A 19277-nucleotide genomic window follows, 5' to 3' on the forward strand; every position below is an offset into this window, starting at 1 on the left:
CAGATTTTCCCAGGCAAGTTTTCCGATACTCGTGGCTGCATCAGTAAATTACTTATTTAAACTAGTTACATGCAGAATATATATGTACATAGACAATATAATATCTTTATTATTTAGGCTTTAAATCGTCCTATCTTCACTTGCTCTCTGTGAGCTAAAAGGCAGAACTTCAATGCTTTAGATTCAGGACTAATTTCATTTTTATTATCAGAGGGGAATACAGTGCAAAATACGCTGACCGCATTGCATTAATAACGAAGCTTATTCTCATACGGGAACATCCAAGAATAAAGCATTGATTGAAAATATGTTGTGTTTTACACCAAGATGCTTTGGGTTCTTTACATGAAAAAAAAGAATTGCCACATTTTCTGTTGTTGCAAATCTTGGGGGAAATGCAATATTTGTCTATATAATCAAAGAAGCATTGGTCACGTAGCGGGCAAAACATATTGAAATGTATCATTTAAATGGCTTTTTTTAATTCAAATGAAAGGTTATTTAAAGTAAATGTGGGAATATACAGAATTACCTCCCCCCAGGCTCACAAACAGTTTTATTGTGTGTTCAGATAAGGAATGTAAAAATCTTTTTTTTGTTTCCACAGAAACACTAAATGTATTTGATCAAACATCTGACTGCTATCAGTTCACTTCTGTCCTAAGAGGGAATTTTCATTGAAAAGTGTATTTTGTCAGTATTGGTAAACCAGACACTTTTAAGTTATGGTGGGTAGAAAAAGTAACCTGCAGTGTCCAAAGGACAGGAAAAGAAAGAATACTCATGAATGTACTTGCGTGTTTTCCACGGGACCACCAACTTGTTCCCTTTCTCCCCTCACTGCCACATCATACCGTGGTTCAGCTGACGACAAGGATTCTGGGTAGTGATATGTAAATGAGCACTCTAGGGCCGCGTCACTTTCATCTTCCTTCCCATTGTATTGCATGGATGTCCTAGAGATTTAAATGGTGTATTATGGCTCTATAAGAAGTGATGTCACGCAGGGAATTTGTCATTTACTGTCACATAAACGTGTCTCTTTCAGATTATAATTGCAGTGAGCCAGCTGATTGCAGACGTGGCTCTTAGTGGGGGATCCAGGTTTCAAGAATCGCTTTCTGTTATTAACAATTTTGCAAACAGCGACAGGGCAATGAAGGTACTGTTTATTAAATGTTCTAATTCAGGGGTGGCCAACTCCAGTCCTCAAGAGCCACCAACAGGTCAGGGGTTCGGGATATCCCTGCTTCACCACAGGTGGCTCAATCAGGGGCTCAGTCGAATACTGAAGCAGGGCAGGGCCGGCCCGTCCATTAGATGAACCTGGGCGGATGCCTAGCGCCGGAAGTCAGACTCCGGTCAACTTCCGGTGTTACAGCGCGTACGTCCCCTGCCGTCTCCTGAGCTCCTGCTCTGATCGGGTGTCTTCGCCTGCCACGGCCACGCCACCGTCGGCGGCTGTCTCAACGTCTTCCCTCCACTGATATCGTCTTCTACGGCCGCTCCGCTCCCGGACTCCTGTGCCGCCGCCAAGCCTGGTGAGAGGGGGAAAGGGAGGGGGGGTGTGCAAATTTCGGATAATACTTTCCGTATTATACAACATTATTGGCTGGGGTGCAAATATTTAAGTTTCGCCTAGGGCGCATGAAACCCTTGCGCCGGTCCTGAAGCACGGATATCCTGAACACCTGTCCTGTTGGTATCCCTTGAGGACTGGTGGCTACCTCTGGTCTACTTCATTAATCAAGGAGATTTGATGGGGAAATTGATAACATTGTGTGCTTACACATGCGATATGCTTACAATCCTCATGCTTTTTAATTAACAGTTTGGATTGTAAACTCAGGGCATGTGTTCTAATTACGTGCTGTTCCCATCTGTCAGTAGCAGTTGCCAGAAGTTAACATATTCAGTACTGAATAGAGATGTGCAAACTATTTGATTTGGCGAAGACGTTCGCTTCGATACGGATGTATGGATATCTTTATTTATATAGCGCTATTGTATGTATGTATATATGTCTTTATTTTTATAGCGCCATTAATGTACATAGCGCTTCACAGCAGTAATACACGTGACAATCATATAAAAAATAAATTATATATATAACACAAAGGGGAGAAGTGCTTCAGACATAAAAGTAACATTTAGGAAAAGAGCTTACAATCTAATTAATGAGCTAACAATCATATAAATAACAAATAATACAAATAGCACATAATGGGAAGAAGTGCTTTCAGACATAGAAGTGACATTTAGGAAAAGGAGTCCCTGCTCCGAAAAGCTTACAATCTAATTGTACGTGGCAAAGTTGGAAAAACAATGAAAAGTCAACGGACGTTGCATTTTTGATTGCTTTTACTTTTCAAGTTCAGGATAAAGGTTTTAGATCTTGCCGCACTCTGTTTAACTAAGTACAGTGGGTGTCGTTTTTTCTTTGTAAGGTGCAGGCAGTTGAAGAGTGGCTGGGATCCCAGTTCTGCCACCTAGTTAAACTCGGAGCTGGATATCTTCAGTTACCGCACTATTCTATTGTATATAATGTATACCCTGTTCAATTCTGTAACTATGCATTTGTAACCATGTATTATTTCTCATCTTAACTCTATGCCCAGGACATACGTGAAAACGAGAGGTAACTCAATGTATTACTTCCTGGTAACACATTTTATAAATAAATAAATCATTCTAACAAAGTCATTCTAACAAAGTCTTACACCAGACATTATAGCACAATAAACTGTTTTATTTGCAGGTTGCAAAAGCACCGTGTGTTTATAACCTGCAAATATAATATAATGTATTGTGCTATAATGTCTGGTGTAAGACTTTATTAGAATAGTGTAGCAACCTATGTCCTGAGGCTGATATTTTTGTCAGAATAGTGATTATTATTATTATTGCTTTGTTTTCTTTAACAATTTGGGCCATTAAGGTAGAACTTTGGATGACAAAAGTGCGCTCAACATTTTCACAGATTCTTTGAACTTTTCAAAAGTATGATTGAAACTGCAGTGAGGCAAATTTCGTCAGGTTCACACCTCTCCGATCTGCATATGCAATACTGTACATTTCAGTATGAAACACCTGCTTTTTCAGCCATGTGGTGTACAGTAGGTCCCACTCCAGGCAGTTCTTACTCACAATATATTACAAACTCACACATACTGTAGTGCCGACGAGTATTCTAAAACAAACCTGGGGCAATCTCCAAAAAGAACCTGGTACATGCTGCAACATTTCACACATTCCTGCAGACAGACTAATGGCCCATCGGATTAACAGCGGAGGTCCCTGGCAGTCCCATTCAAACTGAATGGGACTGCCAGGGACCCCTGCTGTGTTAATCCGATGGGCCATTAGCCTCTTCAGAAATGTCGCTGAAATGTACCCAGCATGTACCTGGCTATTTTAAGGCAAGTTTTAGAATACTCGTTGGCTTGTCTCTACCTGCGGGAGAGTTCTTACAGTAGATGCACACATACACAAACCCAAATCATGTACTTTTTCTTTTTCTCTGGGCTACATCTAATTGAGATGCGTCTTGTCACAGGCAACTGCTTTCCCCTCAGAAGTCAAAGACTTGACTAAGAGAATCCGTACAGTTATCATGGCAACAGCCCAAATGAAGGAGCATGAGAAGGACCCTGAAATGCTGGTAGATCTTCAGTACAGCTTGGCCAAATCCTATGCCAGCACCCCGGAGCTCAGAAAAACCTGGCTGGAGAGCATGGCCAAGATCCATGTCAAAAACGGAGATAACTCAGAGGTGATAAGCTGGGGATCATGCGCAGACCTGCAAGAGCTCGTGTTTGGGGACCTATTCCCACTATTATGGTGTGAGAAGTGTGGTAGCGCACAGTTAATGATGCATCAATGATGCACCAATCTAGTGGATAGAATGTAATACATTCTATTATGCGTTGCTCACACTTCTCACAATATTGAGTAATGGGTTCTGCATGAAAGCCTTCCTGCTGAAAAAGTAGTGCAGTGAATAACACTGGAATTCTGGGGGAAGTTTATTTCAAGAGAGAGAAGGCGGGGGGGGGGAAGAGAAGGCATGGAGGAAGAGAGCAGGCAGAGGGGGGGAGAAGGCAGGAGGGAAGGGGGAAGAGAGGGGAAAGGGTTGAAGAGCGAGAAGGCAGGGGCGGAAGGGAAGGAATAGAGAGGGGGCGGTAGGATTAAAAGAGAAGGGGGCGGAAAGGAGTGAGAGAAGGGGGGAGGAGAGAGATGGGGGGAGGAGAGAGATGGGGAGAATTCAAAGAAAAGAATGGGAGAGTGAGGAAGGCGGGGGAGGATGAGAGAGAGAAGGGAGGCGAGGGAGGGGGAGAGTGAAGGGGGAGTGAGAAATGAGGAGGAAGAATGAGAGAGATGGGGGGGAAGTAAGAGAGTGAATGGGGAGAGTGAGAAAGTATAGTGTGAAAGGAAGGAGGGGTTAGATAAAGTGAAGTGTTTAAGAGCGAGAAAAGGGAGATGCAGGGGAGAAGAAGATTATGTAGGAGAGAAGCTGGTGAGGAGGAGAGCATGTGGGTAAGAAGCTGTGAGGATCTACATTAAGTGTGTGGCCCGCAAAGCTATCAAAGCTCGTTAAGTTGCCCGTCAGCCAAAATAATTGATAATAAAAGTTTAATGACCTGTGGATATTTTTATTTTTTAGGCTGCAATGTGTTACATTCATGTCACTGCTCTGGTTGCCGAGTTTCTATACAGAAAAAGTAAGGACTTTTAGTAATTATCTAAATGTAACCATTATTTATTAAATAAACGCACAACGCTGTTTGGATGTGGCTTGGTATATAAGCCTGTTCTTCTCATCCCATCCTTCTCACAATATGCTGTGATACTCTTTTCCCTCTATTGGAAAATATATTATTCCCATTCATTCAATATACTGTGAACCTGCTTCTTCATGTCTATGAAGCTCTTAACTCCATTCAAATAAATAGATGTGGGATGTGATGTACTAACTGAAGAGGAAGTAGAACATTCTGAACATTATTTTTGAGGTCTTTGCTCGATCGTCCTAGAAATATTTCAGGCAGTAAACCATCTGTACACTTTTTACAAATGCCCATTAATGCCCCAGGTTGGTAGGGAACAGAATCGAACACCTAGGGTACCATTATAAAGTAGCTATACTTTATAGGCAGTGCATATTTGTGTATCACACTTGTACACACCAAAGCAACTATAAACAACAATCCCAGTTGCCTTAGTAATGGGATCTGAAAGATATAGTATACCAAACAATGCTGATGGGAAGATATGGAATTTCATATCGCAGTACAAATATTCTAATGACATTAAAATTAACCTAGCAACGTTTATAGCCTTTAGTGAGGGCAAGTGGTGTAAATGTCATACAAGGAAAGAAGAGTGTTGGTGACCTGTACATTTTAGTTAAAAGTTACATCTGGGTCAGCTATAGTTAATTGCTTAGGTAACTATTTCATCCTGTATCCTTAACCCCAAAAATTAGATTCCCTTCAGCTAGTGTGAATTCCTCATACTGTATCTTGCTATAGTGTATGATACATCTTACAGTATTAGCCTTATAGAAATCACAGTATACAAACGGCTTCATTTTCCAAAGTCAGATTTTGTCGCAGCTGTATACCTTCGAGTGGGTGTTGAAACCATGTCATACTTTTTATCTGTAGAACTATTCCACAGTGGGTGTTCTGTGTTTAAGAAGATCACTCCCAATATTGATGAGGAAGCTGCCATGAAAGAGGATGCTGGCATGATGGACGTCTACTACAGTGAGGTGAAGTTTTTTTGTTAAAAGCAATCTTTATCTCTGGTGGTATCCATTCTGTATCTGTTGTGAGTATGTGCAATGCAGTAATTGGCTGTCAGGGAGCCTGCCTTCATATGCTAAGATGTATTACGAAATCCAAAATATATTAAGCATAGGTAACAGGAACATTTTCTTGTGTACTGTATGCTCTCCAGAGAAATATGTGAATACCCTGTTTACATGCCCAACATATGGTACATTTGGCCTGTTCCAACCTGGTAAATATGATTTGGTGTTAATACTGCAGATGTTAATACAGTATGTTGAAGTCCTTAGGTGACAGGGTGGCATTAATGCCTGGACTAGGCTCTATGGTGCCATGTATCTCCCCAAGCCATTCTCTACTCACCGTATTGGTTCTTGACAAGGGGTATAAGGGAGGGGGGACTGGGAGGATTCTCTAAATCCTGTGCAGGGGCGGGAAGATAGTCCGCACTTTGCCAGGAAAGTTCCCACCCACCTGTCCCTTTGTCATGAGGTCATAGTGTTTCATGCTTGTACAGTACTTGTTGAATAAAAATTATTTTAAATAAAAGAGAAAGGAGACAGAAAAGTAAAGAAAATACTTTAATGACTGTTTATTCTTTTGAGGGGGCATTTTGAGGCGTGTTGTTGCCTCTGTCGCGGCGGATGTTGGGGGATAAGAGCGCTTTACCAAACCATAGAGCCCCGTCTAGCAAGGTTAACGTCCAGTAGTGGCTGTGAGTGGCGAGTGGGCAGGGTTCATTTAAGCGTGACTTCCTGGTGTCCATTCTCACTAAAAGGTCGGGTCGGTGTGGCGCCCGGCTTAGGGGAGTGTTGCAAACATTGGTTTGAGTACTGTACCACTGACCTTTACCCGGTTATTGAGCACTCTGGCAGGGTTTGCACTTATCGATTTACATGACGCATTTAAATAAAAGTCTAAAAATAAAGCACAAATAACACTTTGAGTGAAAAAAATGTGCAGTGACTCAACATCAAAATGTAAATACAACCATAAGCGACATAGCAGCACGGAAAGAAAGACTCTTTCCAGCGGTCTTGATTACAAGCACAAAAACAGATCTCGGAGCGGAAATGTCCTCGGGTACGGGGTGTCCAATTCAAACAATTCAGAGGAAAAAACTCCCTGCAAAACAACAGCAAACAGCAGAGCTCTTGAAATAATCCTTAAAGGAAACGGGATCTTTACTGGCAGCGTCACTCACTGGGCAGCGTCACTCACTGGGCAGCGTCACTCACTGGGCAGCGTCACTCACTGGGCAGCGTCACTCACTGGGCAGCGTCACTCACTGGGCAGCGTCACTCACTGGGCAGCGTCACTCACTGGGCAGCGTCACTCACTGGGCAGCGTGACACACTGGGCAGCGTCACTCACTGGGCAGCATCACACACTGGGCAGCGTCACACACTGGGCAGCGTCACTCACTGGGCAGCGTCACACACTGGGCAGCGTCACTCACTGGGCAGCGTCACTCACTGGGCAGCGTCACTCACTGGGCAGCGTCACTCACTGGGCAGCGTCACACACTGGGCAGCGTCACTCACTGGGCACCGTCACTCACTGGGCAGCGTCACTCACTGGGCAGCGTCACTCACTGGGCAGCGTCACTCACTGGGCAGCGTCACTCACTGGGCAGCGTCACACACTGGGCAGCGTCACTCACTGGGCAGCGTCACACACTGGGCAGCGTCACACACTGGGCAGCGTCACACACTGGGCAGCGTCACACACTGGGCAGCGTCACACACTGGGCAGCGTCACACACTGGGCAGCGTCACACACTGGGCAGCGTCACACACTGGGCAGCGTCACACACTGGGCAGCGTCACTCACTGGGCAGCGTCACTCACTGGGCAGCGTCACTCACTGGGCAGCGTCACTCACTGGGCAGCGTGACACACTGGGCAGCGTCACACACTGGGCAGCGTCACACATTGGGCAGCGTCACTCACTGGGCAGCGTCACTCACTGGGCAGCGTCACTCACTGGGCAGCGTCACTCACTGGGCAGCGTCACTCACTGGGCAGCGTCACACACTGGGCAGCGTCACTCACTGGGCAGCGTCACTCACTGGGCACCGTCACTCACTGGGCAGCGTCACTCACTGGGCAGCGTCACTCACTGGGCAGCGTCACTCACTGGGCAGCGTCACTCACTGGGCAGCGTCACTCACTGGGCAGCGTCACACACTGGGCAGCGTCACTCACTGGGCAGCGTCACACACTGGGCAGCGTCACACACTGGGCAGCGTCACACACTGGGCACCGTCACACACTGGGCAGCGTCACACACTGGGCAGCGTCACACACTGGGCAGCGTCACACACTGGGCAGCGTCACACACTGGGCAGCGTCACACACTGGGCAGCGTCACACACTGGGCAGCGTCACTCACTGGGCAGCGTCACTCACTGGGCAGCGTCACTCACTGGGCAGCGTCACTCACTGGGCAGCGTGACACACTGGGCAGTGCCTTTATCTCTCTACCAGACTGCCTGGCTGTGAGATAAAGGCGCTGCCCAGTGAGTGAACTTCCTGATATTAAAGGGCCAAGCCCAGGTGGCTCCTTCTTGGTCCGGCCTTCTCCAGGAGGGAGTTAACCATTTGTTGGCTGCAGGTGTCAGGTTTTATGGATATCTCGTTGTAACAGGGGGATGTCTGTTACCAACAGATAGAGCTGTTGAGTATCAGCCAGGTAATGGTTAATCCGTCTTGAGGACGACAGGGCTATGACCGGCCCCAGCTGAGTATAGTAAGGGTTTAAAAGGCAGGAAAGGGAAGTGTCTCTCTCACCCACTGGTCTGTGTACAAACCACATGTTCGTGTCCTTGCTACATAGGGATACCGTATATTCGAGTCCCTGACGCAGAGGGATTTTGATCTCACAAAAGCCTGTAATTTATCTTGCTGGATTTTAGGCGAGGATGGTTGAGCTGGGCAGGTCACATTTGCGTGTCCTTGATACATAAGGACAATAGGTATCTACATAGTCGCCTATAGATGTATATAGACTTTAATATGCTGGGGAAGCTAAAGTTTCTGTTGCTGCATTTTTGTCTAGGAAAAGCCTGTGTTTTCTGTTGTTGAAACTTCAGTTGATTTAAAAGCCTACATTATTTCCCCCAGAAGAAGTCTCCTGTTTTCACCTCTGCACACATCTCCGACACCCTGCTTCAGCACAGGTGGCACAGTCATTGACTGAGCCACCTGTGCTGAAGCAGGGATATCCTTAAAACCTGACCTGTTTGTGGCCCTTGGTTGCGTCACTGTGTACTGCAGCTGGCTGCATGCAGAACTGAGATGGCCATGTGACACAGGTGGAAGTTCATACCTGCCCAACTTCTGGCCTCAAGTCCTGGGGAAACTCGCAGACAGAGGAGAGGAGAAATTGGCCATAGAGTAAGCCTTCCCTCCCCCGACGGCCACGCAGCATGCAGAGAGGCGGCAGAGGCCCTAGGAGTTGCCAGACGCGGAAGTTGAGCTGAACTTCCAGCACCGACCAGACCCTGTGCACTATCGGGTTCCCCCACATTGCTGGATTTAGTAGCATGTTGGTTGCGCCTCTGGCTAAAATGTAGTCTGTATTATCTGTATTTTTGAAAAATTTCATCCAACAAGCAGACTATGGGCTATATTTATTTAATTCATACACACAAAATTGACAGGAATGCGCTATAGGGTCTCTTTCCACCCAATAGCGTTTCAGTGACCGTTCCCTAAAATCGCTGACAGTCTAGGATGAGCACCATGTCCGCTGGTAGCTTGTCTTTTGGGCCCCTTCTAGAGATGGACGGAACTATCAAAATCCGTTCCCCAGAATTTCCCTTCAAAATCCGTTCCTCGGGGTAAAATACGTCTGCGGAACAATCCGAGAAAATTAATCTGAATCCGCCGTTGGATACAATCTGGGGGGATTTTTAAGAATCCTTGCACCATATTGAATATTGAAGTTTTATATTTGTTGCTGAACATACAGTAGGAGCCTAATGTTATGTTAATGAGATGTTAAGGGAGTCAATGTATCAGATGTTTTCTACAGCTTTTTCTTATTACCACTGTTGGAAAGTTTGACTGGTCAAGTGTATTACTTACGGGTTTGTTTGTTTGTTTTTTAACAGATTAGTATTTGCAGACTAGTACAGTATTTACTTCTATGTAGATAAGTCTTGTATGATTTTTTGAAGTGAAACTTCTTTGCTGGCACGTACAGAGTTTTGATAGGAAAAAATCCCTTGTGCAGTAACAGAATTCCATGATGGAAGTGACGTCACGCTAATACTGTACGCCAACACCCGGAACTTTCTGTCTGGGCCCCTCTGTTTCGTGTTGTTTTCCTCTCTCTGGGACCTGCTGAATTTCAGTAGCCATGTTCTGGGATCCTAACTTAAGGGGCACTGTCCCTATCTATAACATAATAAATAAGTGAGGCCTGTTCTATTCTATTCTATTACTTTATGGATGTATCCCTATCTACTCGTCCCCAGCTTCCTCTTCTCTTGTCCTCTAGGAACCGGACTCTCCAGAATCTTCCACCTATCCTAAATACTCCATTGTGATGTCAGGATCCCTATAGCAACATAGGGTTGGGCCAGTATAGACTAACTTGCTAATAGCCCCTTATGAGGTAGGTTACACTAAGTAGTGAAGTAGTGAAGTGACTGATCAGGACATGTTTGGGCTATATTCTCCATTGCTTTCAGCCGAAATTCCCCAATTGACTATTTTGCCTGATATGGAATAAACCCCCAGGTCTCTGCAGGCTCTTGGTTCTGGTTTTGATAAATGGAAACTTTCCTGGAGAGTGGGTCTTGCTTCTAATTTTTTTTTTTTTAAAGTCCACTACGTGTTTGCTTTTGTTTTTTTAACAAAATTACATTTGAAAATGTACCCATCCTTCAATAATATCAAGCATGTTTGCAAAGTACTCTGAGTGGGATCATGTTGCAATAACCCAAGTTATTAAGAGGGCCCTATATATTTTAAACCAGTCATCCAGAAACTCTAAGGTGTTTACCCCAAAAAGTAAGCCTGGGGTCTGGTATAGGAGACCATCCTGGTCTCTTTCATCACACCAGTAAAGAGAAACAAGCGCCAGTGTGGACAGGACTGTGTCTTTAAAATGATTGTGCAGAGCTGGGAGGTAATATCATAGACATGTGTGGCATGGGAGTATAAGGTTGTCTCAGGAGACCAGGACTATCACACCAGGGATCAATTTGCCAGACAGAACTACAGAGTTGATAAAATTGAATTTATTGGAAAAAATGTATCCACAACTGTGCATAAACTGATAACACACTCCCAACTGGGGAAACTGGGGTTACCCTATAGACCTAGGCGCAGGTACCTCCCTAAAGAGATTTCCCCTGTTCTTTTCCCCACACAGTGCCTACAGGCACTGTTTTTCAGGTCTGGGACCGGCACTGGAGCTCTCTATCTGCAACAGCCAGAGACATAGAACGGGAGCTAGAGCTAACTAACAGGGCCCTCCCTCCCCAACTTTTTATACCTCCTGCCATAACAAGGTTACAATAATAAAGAGTTGAGGACAGGTGTCTTAAATATGACAATAAAACAAAAATAAATGCGCACTAGATTGTGTGTAATTACTAAACAATGTATATTGTTGATATAAAAATCAACTACTGTATTGTAGTGATATACCCAAAGACAAATAGAGGATCAATATCCTATACAGTGTAAATATGTAAATCAACATATTAAAAGTGTCAAAAAGTATCAGTGAATAAACCAAGTGGTGTGAAGAAATTGATACAAGTGCAACCTTTCCTGTAGGAACAGCACACGAGTCTGCAGCTATTCAGTAAGGATGGCCCAGCATCCCAAAATCACAAAAACAGCGCACAACTCATAGTGTAGTAAAAATTCTCATTTCTAGCTGCAGGGTAGTAGTCTTCAATATGACCCAATAGAAGAAAACTCGGCGGTCACTGCATACGTAGGAACTCCGCCATGGACGAATATAAAATCAATATTTATTCAATCTTGGTGCTGGACATCACAGAGATTCACATCCTCTGACGCGTTTCGTTCCGTTAGGAACTTTATCAAAGAGTACAATGAATCTGTTCACAAGAACCTTAAGTAGGCAGGTTCCTTTCTCCCATTGGCTGGATATTTAATTAAATCAGTTGAAAGTAATTTGTAAATTACTGATTATAATTGAGCCCTTATGTGGAGACGAAGCCTGTCTACAAGGATATATTGTGAATATACAACAAGCATACAACAAGACAAGTGATGACGAAAAATCAATAAACTATTGATTAATAACATATTAAAAACAAGGTCAAGTGATGTGCAGCAACCCAAATATAAAATATATTAACATATATTAACAGTTCCTTTGCACTTGGAAAACATAATTAGATTTATGGAAGGAAAAATAATAATAATATATATATATATATATATTATATATCCCAAATATTAGGACCTAATAAAAGTTGGTTACACATTGAAAAATAATATATATATACATAAACCAATGCAATATCAAAGTTATATTTAAAGAGTTAATGAAGTAATATACACACATACACATGTAGTGATACCAATGGACTTGTATACAATTTTGACAATGTTGCAAGTTTCTTATTTTTATTTTTTATTTTTTTATTTTTTATATACTTTGTTATTTTTTATATATATACACAAGTTATATTGTATATGATATGGAAGAGTCAACAAAGCAATATAAACATAAACAACCTTGATAGTTGATGAAATATAACTCTCATAGAAATATGAATCACATTTGGGACAATACCAAAATCCAAACAATTTATATTTATGAACAATGCACTGAATATGATAAATTGAATTAAATTTATACCAAAATATATATGTTGAGATGCATGGAGACACACTCTCAAGACTCTCCTAGACATCAACCATGTAAGAAGTGTTTTAACTCCCACTCATGGTTAATGCTGTGTGGGTGGAGAGTGTTGAGAGTGTATATCCAATACATCTCTTGTTTGTTTAACGTATTTTCCCTATTACCCCCTCTGGGTTGGCAGGGTATATGTTCTATAGCAGAAAAAGAAAAGTTTTTAATGCCCCCATGTCGACATTGTGCAAAGTGTCTGGTAACTGGATGATTTAAGTCCCCTTTCTTGATTAACCTTACATGTTCAGATATTCTTATTCTGAGTGGTCTTATAGTGCGGCCTATGTATTTTTGTCCGCAGCCACAAAAAAGAATGTAGATAACAAATGAAATGTTACAATTGAGAAAAGTCTTAATGTAATATTTCTTGAGGTTGGTATTATAAGAAATATATTTACTTTGGCAAGCGTACTGGCACATAGAGCACGTTCCACATTTATAAAAGCCTTTTGGAATGCTTGAAATTTGAGTTAAGTTGGACTTAGAATTAAACATGCTTGGTGATAAGTGTGATGCCAAAGTTTTGGCTTTCCTATAGGAAAATCTAGGGCCTTGTGCCAACATTGGGCGGATGTCTTTGTCTAGTAAAAGTGTATGCCAATGTTTAGAAATTATTTTACAAATATCCTGAGATTGTGAGCTGTATGTACTGATAAAGAAAGGACTTTTTTCATTGCCCAATCTTGACAATGTTTCTCTATCTTTTTTTGGGATATAGTTCCTGATTTTTTTACACACAAGTTCACTCCTCTCTGTATGATCTGCTTTAGCGAAAGCTGTTGCTATGTCTTTTGCTGAATATCCTCACTCTAGAAACCTATCAGACATTTCCCTTGCACGGGACAGAAACACCTCATTATCTGAGCATAGTTTTTTCAATCTGATAAATTGAGCCCCTGGTATGTTCCTGATCAACGACCGTGGATGGGAACTTTGAGCACATAACAATGTGTTTCTCGAATTCTGCTTCCTGTAGATATCAGATTGTATGGTTTTATTTGCGTCAATATACAGGAGTAAGTCCAAAAAGTGAATATGATTAATGTGGTGCTCAAAAGTGAATTTAATGTTGTATGTGTTATTATTAAGATAATTAAAAAAAGAAAATAGTGATTTTTCGTCTCCCTTCCAAATAAAGATCAAATCGTCAATATATCGCCGGTAAAAGATGATTTTATGACAATATGAATTGTTACTGTGATAAATAAAACGTGACTCCCATAAACCCATAAATAAATTCGCGTACGATGGTGCGAAGCTTGTGCCCATTGCGGTACCCAAATTTTGTAAATAAAAAAGTGAATCAAATAAAAAAGAATTATGTGTTAATAAAAAAGATATTGATTGTAATAAAAAAGTGCATTGTGAAATAGATAAAGTGGATTGATCCAAAAAGTGCTCAGTGGCCTCTAAACCGTGTTTGTGTTCAATGATAGAATACAGGGAGGTCACATCCATGGTGACCCACCTGTATTCATGTGACCATGGTAACTCCTGTATACTGACGAGGAAGTCTGTAGTATCCCTGATAAAGATGGTAGTTTGAACACCAGGGGTTGTAGAAACCTGTCCACATACCGCGATAACCCATCTCCCAAAGATCCAATACTCGCAACAAGGAGTCCACCAGCGATTTATGGATCTTTGGGAGATGGTGGAATACCGGAATCACGGGATGTGGACAGGAAAGAAAAAGAAACTCTTTATTGTTAATAACATTCAGAATTTGACCCGTCTCTAGTAATTCTAATAACTCAAGACGGTACTCAGATGTAGGATCACCCTTTAAATTGTAATAGATGTTTCTATCACTCAATTGTCTGATGGCTTCAGCATGATATTGGGATTTGGACAATATGACTAAGGCCCCTCCCTTGTCCGCATTCTTAAGAACTATGTTATGTTCATGTTTAATACATTCAATTTGTTGAACTTCTAAATAAGACAAATTTCCAGATTTAACAAAAGAACTAGAAAAACCTTTGGACAATATGCGTAGGTCCCGCTCAAACAGTTGCTCAAAAAGATTGATGGAAGGCCCCCTGTTGAAATTAGGGCAAAACAATGATTTGGGACGATATCCCGAGTCCTCACGGCCAAAAAATGGCTGACTATATGTAGTGAGGGGTTCTCCTTGCTGTTCTAATAAGGAGTCCATATCAGAAAGTGTGCAATTCTCCTTAAAATTCAAAACTGGGACATCATTAGTGATAGATACAACAACTGGTTGTTCAGGATCCTCCAAAGGTTCTAATACATCAAATCTATTTCTAGTAGACATCATTTTGTTCAAGGCCAATTTCCTAGTAAATTTTTGTAGGTCTATGACCGTCTGGAATAACTGGAAATTTTGGCTAGGGGCAAACCCTAATCCTTTGTTCAGAACTGATAGTTGTTCTAAAGTTAAATCTACCCCGGACAGATTGATGATATTATCTACAGGCTCTAGTCGTATTTCTTGCGTTTGGACCTTCCTCTGCCCCCCTCGTTTTCTTTTGGATCTGCGCGTTCTCCCCGGCTTTTGGCCCCCAGATCTAAAAAAGCTGACGATGGTTGCCCAGATCCCTTAGGATTTTTATGTTGAGTAAATGAGGTGGTGGCATTTTCTGAATATTTAGAGGTCCCTCTGTCTCTAGAGTGATCACGTGATCTGTCAAAAGAGACTGAATGAGCTCTTGAATCTGCGTCTGAGAAATCAGACTCAAAGCTAGATGTTTCTGCACGTGTATTTTTTAGAATGGATTTATTGGGTAGATTATCCGGTCTGCGTTTTGGATATTTTTTAGACTTGGGGGTACTAGAGCCAGTAAATTCCCTCACCATAGTAGGTTTTTGCCAACAGTAAACCTGGTTCTTAACATAATCAACGCGATGCCTCTCGAATTTTAAATGTTTTTTATCGCTGATTAAATCTTCACTTATTTCTACATTAGAAGACAAAGTTTTATCATTTTTGATGAATTGTTCCCTCTTGTTAAATGGCTGTAATTTAGACCTGAGATTATTAATTTCCACCATGAGGCTTGACTTCTCAGTCATTTTTTGTTGATTAATTAAGTTCATCAGTTTTACAGAACATGTGTTAAGGATAGCAATCCACTCTGGTTCAAACTGATTGCTCGTAAAGCCAAATGATGGAACTTTTTTAATTCTCAGGCCCCTGGGAATACGATTACATCTTATATAGTTCTCCAGTGAGGTGATATCCCACCAGAGTCTAATATTTTCAACCAACAGCTTTTCTAATTTGACAAAATGATGAGTCAAATCAGAGGGTTCATCACAAATAACAACAGACGTTCCATCAAATAAATGTGTTGCTTTTCTTAATCTTTTAGTATCATCCCCACAGTTAAACACATATGTATTATCCACTGGATCCAATCCTGTATTTTCCTCCCCACTAGATTCCTCCATGGTGTGCAAAAAGAAAATTTGTTGATATTATAAAAAACAGTCCTTTATTAAAACATAGAGTAAATGGCAGAGTTCCTTATAACAAAGTCATCCAAGGTGTATGAATATATGAGAAGATATAAACCCCATATACTGAACCTTCCAAATGGTGCTTGAAGAAATAAGTAAAGTCCTGTATAAATATACACACTTTGAGCCACCAGAACAGGACGACAATCTATAGAATAAGGGGAGTAAACCCCACGATGTTCGGAGCTCTGAAAAGTGTATATGTCTGGATATGGGTCAAGTGATAACCTTGGTTGCTTTGAAACTTGAAGGTAAAAGAAGCGATCCCACTGCAATCAGCATATAAGGCGTTATGTATATAAATGAAGCAACAGTAATGCAGACTTGAAAAACCTAGGGGGGGGGGCCCGTTGTGCAGGGGTTGGTAAGGAGACTGGATGAGAAGCTTTTTTGAAACTCCCCTCCTGTACTCACGGATAAGCCAACCGGTGCCTGCTGCCCTTAGCCCGCCTGGTGTCTTCACTGCTCGCTCTGTTGAACTCCCGGCGTTTGCTCCACATGTGCGGCGCTTCGGAATGACGTCATCGCCGTCGCCAACCTGGTGAGTCTGGGAGGGTTAAACAGGACGCGTCACGTTTCCCAGATATCCCCCCGATGCAAGGGAAGAAGGTATCGTGGCGTCTGCCCCGTAGTGCAGGGGATCCTAGGCGTGCCCCAGCCGTGGACGTAGAATAGACAAATAGAAGAAAACTCAGCGGTCACTGCATACGTAGGAACTCAGCCATGGACGAATATAACATCAATATTTATTCAATCTTGGTGCTGGACATCACAGAGATTCACATCCTCTGACGCGTTTCGTTCCGTTAGGAACTTTATCAAAGAGTACAATGAATCTGTTCACAAGAACCTTAAGTAGGCAGGTTCCTTTCTCCCATTGTTTGGATTTTGGTATTGTCCCAAATGTGATTCATATTTCTATGAGAGTTATATTTCATCAACTATCAAGGTTGTTTATGTTTATATTGCTTTGTTGACTCTTCCATATCATATACAATATAACTTGTGTATATATATAAAAAAATAACAAAGTATATAAAATAAAAAAATAAAATAAAAATAAGAAACTTGCAACATTGTCAAAATTGTATACAAGTCCATTGGTATCACTACATGTGTATGTGTGTATATATCACTTCATTAACTCTTTAAATATAACTTTGATATTGCATTGGTTTATGTATATATATATTATTTTTCAATGTGTAACCAACTTTCATTAGGTCCTAATATTTGGGATATATATATATATATATTTATTATTATCATTTTTCCTTCCATAAATCTAATTATGTTTTCCAAGTGCAAAGGAACTGTTAATATATGTTAATATATTTTATATTTGGGTTGCTGCACATCACTTGACCTTGTTTTTAATATGTTATTAATCAATTGTTTATTGATTTTTCGTCATCACTTGTCTTGTTGTATGCTTGTTGTATATTCACAATATATCCTTGTAGACAGGCTTCGTCTCCACATAAGGGCTCAATTATAATCAGTAATTTACAAATTACTTTCAACTGATTTAATTAAATATCCAGCCAATGGGAGAAAGGAGCCTGCCTACTTAAGGTTCTTGTGAACAGATTCATTGTACTCTTTGATAAAGTTCCTAACGGAACGAAACGCGTCAGAGGATGTGAATCTCTGTGATGTCCAGCACCAAGATTGAATAAATATTGATTTTATATTCGTCCATGGCTGAGTTCCTACGTATGCAGTGACCGCCGAGTTTTCTTCTATTTGTCTTTTCTACGTCCACGGCTGGGGCACGCCTAGGATCCCCTGCACTACGGGGCAGACGCCACGATACCTCCTTCCCATGTATCGGGGGGATATCTGGGATATGTGACGCGTCCTGTTTAACCCTCCCAGACTCACCAGGTTGGCGACGGCGATGACGTCATTCCGAAGCGCCGCACATGTGGAGCAAACGCCGGGAGTTCAACAGAGCGAGCAGTGAAGACACCAGGCGGGCTAAGGGCAGCAGGCACCGGTTGGTTTATCCGTGAGTACAGGAGGGGAGTTTCAAAAAAGCTTCTCATCCAGTCTCCTTACCAACCCCTGCACAACGCCCCCCCCCCCCTAGGTTTTTCAAGTCTGCATTACTGTTGCTTCATTTATATACATAACGCCTTATATGCTGATTGCAGTGGGATCGCTTCTTTTACCTTCAAGTTTCAAAGCAACCAAGGTTATCACTTGACCCATATCCAGACATATACACTTTTCAGAGCTCCGAACATCGTGGGGTTTACTCCCCTTATTCTATAGATTCAATATGACCCAGCCCCTGATTGGTGGGTTGAAATGCAACAACAAAAAGAGTTACATGAAGATTGTTACATGGAAAGGTCATAGATCACTTTGCAACATTTCTCCTGAACACAGAATTAACCCCATGTCCCTGAAGTGCTGGAACCAGGCTTAAAAAAAAAATATATATATATATACACAGTGTTCGACAAATCACCCAAAAATCTACTCGCCCAACCAAAAAATCTACTCGCCACCTAGTCCCGCCCCCAACCCCGCCCCCAACCCCGCTTTAAAATAAAATATATAAATAAAATACATTTAATAAATTCCTAGTCAGAACAACATTCGTTTTTGACAAATGTATTTATTACATTATACTACAATTAGTCCTTGTTACGTGTGTGTGTGTGTGTGTGTGTGTGTGTGTGTGTGTGTGTGTGTGTGTGTGTGTGTGTGTGTGTGTGTGTGTGTGTGTGTGTGTGTGTGTGTGTGTGTGTGTGTGTGTGTGTGTGAATGTCGGATCTAGAAATAAAAGCCACATTTGAATGACTAGTTTCCTGCACCACTTAACCAGTGTCTGGACGTCCCCGCTTCACAATATCTAAAGCAGCAATCCCGCCTGGGATCTTACCTGATCCGCAGTCCCTCAATGTCCAGGTACCTCATTCCCGCAATGTTATAAGTTGGAGGAGATGTGTTCCCTACCTGTCTACTGGGTTAGGGGGGGTTCCGATGTGTTCTGTGTGAAGCTTGAGTCAGATCTGGAAGAAAGCAGTATAGGTTATTTTGGTGTAGTATAGGACAGTTAAGATATATAGGGTAAAT

The 19277-nt window shown here is 42.0% G+C and overlaps 1 protein-coding gene across 3 annotated transcripts in view; it reads left to right on the top strand.

Annotated features, from left to right (window-relative positions):
- DOCK11 (dedicator of cytokinesis 11) overlaps positions 1–19277 on the top strand; it is a 233020-nt gene that overhangs the window by 149483 nt on the left and 64260 nt on the right. For all 3 annotated transcript variants that reach the window (XM_075573152.1, XM_075573151.1, XM_075573153.1), the window contains 4 exons: positions 1049–1162; positions 3557–3772; positions 4664–4721; positions 5667–5773. In XM_075573152.1, coding sequence (XP_075429267.1) covers positions 1049–1162; positions 3557–3772; positions 4664–4721; positions 5667–5773 — 495 coding nt within the window. The remainder of the gene's footprint in view (positions 1–1048; positions 1163–3556; positions 3773–4663; positions 4722–5666; positions 5774–19277) is intronic.

Source organism: Ascaphus truei, chromosome 16 (genome assembly GCF_040206685.1).
Source record: "Ascaphus truei isolate aAscTru1 chromosome 16, aAscTru1.hap1, whole genome shotgun sequence".
NCBI classification, from domain to species: Eukaryota; Metazoa; Chordata; class Amphibia; order Anura; family Ascaphidae; genus Ascaphus; species Ascaphus truei.